The sequence below is a fragment of the Asparagus officinalis genome, chromosome 10 (genome assembly GCF_001876935.1).
Source record: "Asparagus officinalis chromosome 10, Aspof.V1, whole genome shotgun sequence".
Lineage (NCBI taxonomy): Eukaryota > Viridiplantae > Streptophyta > Magnoliopsida > Asparagales > Asparagaceae > Asparagus > Asparagus officinalis.
This window is the reverse complement of record NC_033803.1, coordinates 4178276-4179853: the sequence shown is the minus strand read 5'-3', so window position 1 is coordinate 4179853 and position 1578 is coordinate 4178276. Positions and strand designations below refer to the sequence as shown.

The window sequence follows — 1578 nt, the reverse complement described above, 5'->3', positions numbered from 1 at the left end:
ATGGGGAGAGGCCTAAGCATGGATACAGAAATGAAAGCCCCAATATTCGGCCCAAACTCGGTTGCCAGTTGCTCGGCTCCAGCTCCAGTAAGCCCAATATTTAAAAACCATATAATATATGTAGCTCGATGGGAATTTTATGATTCTTTTAATAACATTTAGTTAAACACTTGCCTATTTTCAATAGCAGGGCTCGTATACGTTGTAGATATTTAGTTTCTCTTCGACTTTGCCATTCCTCGAAGTGCGATTGTGAGTATTATACAAGTTGCTAGTTGCTAGTTGCTAGTTTCAACGCCCTAGTAGCTGCTACCCATGAATTCTGTGGGGTGAAATCTGAACAATTATTATGGGTTTTAATAAAAGCCAACCCCCCCTGGTTTTAATGTTCAAAAGCATAAAACTTGAAGGACTTTAGAGCATCTCCAACAGTTTTTCCAAAAAATTTCTTCAAAATAGTGAAGCAAAAGACATATTCTCCAAATTATTTTTGCTCCAGCTCCAACAATTTCCCTATTTTAAAGAATCTTGTATTTATTATAATAATAAAAATATTCTACGTCCCTATTTTGGGATGCTCTTATGCATTAGAACTGCTCCCATAGTTTTTTTTGTAATTACAGATTTTGTTTTATATTTATTTTCTCCTTCATCTCGTTTTGAAGAACGTGCTACATTTAGGCCAAAGTTTTTCCCAAATATTTGAAAAATGCTCCAGATTTGGGGAAGACTCCATTTTTTCTCATTCATCCCTATTTTGGTGTATAGGATGGGGAATCAGTTGGACCAAAAAAAACCCAAAATTCTTCAAAAATAAGAATATCAATAAAATGAGGAAGCTGTTGGAGATGCTCTTAGACTAAATATGAGCACTCAAATGCGTTACTAGTTCGCTATCTTTATACTTAAATATCCTAAGTTATAAAAATTAGCATTTTAATAACGGAAGTTATAATAAACCAGCACTTTAATATCGCAAAGTTTTGAGGAAAAGGGCACTTAAATACCCTATTGTTTCACCATATTTACCCTTAAAAGATCATAAGTTATAATAAAGTAGCACTTTAATACCATTAACTGTAAGAAAATAATATTCTAATATATTTTTTTAGTTGTCAGGACATATTCTTAGTAACGTTATAATGACAACTAACAAAAGTTACTAGACGACTCCTATCACTTCATACAAAATAGAACTAGAAAAACAGTTGAGTACAACATAGCCACTTTGCATTCATAGATTTTTAATTATATTTTGCGAACATATCTGAAATTATTTTTAATTAGCATGTCAGTGCTCTTTATCATGCAAACATATAATTATTATCCGGGAACCTCGATATGGCACTCACATATGGGTTGTAGAACTATTAGACTCCTATCACTTCATACAAAATAGAACTAGAAAAACAGTTGAGTACAACATAGCCACTTTGCATTCATAGATTTTTAATTATATTTTGCGAACATATCTGAAATTATTTTTAATTAGCATGTCAGTGCTCTTTATCATGCAAACATATAATTATTATCCGGGAACCTCGATATGGCACTCACATATGGGTTGTAGAACTATTA

General features: G+C 32.6%; 1 protein-coding gene across 1 annotated transcript in view; it reads left to right on the top strand.

The window, feature by feature from the left end:
- Positions 1–1578, top strand: part of LOC109825511 — a 12903-nt gene continuing 11325 nt past the window's right edge. The window contains exon 1 of the mRNA XM_020392364.1: positions 1–87. Within this exon, the coding sequence (XP_020247953.1) occupies positions 1–87 (87 nt within the window). The remainder of the gene's footprint in view (positions 88–1578) is intronic.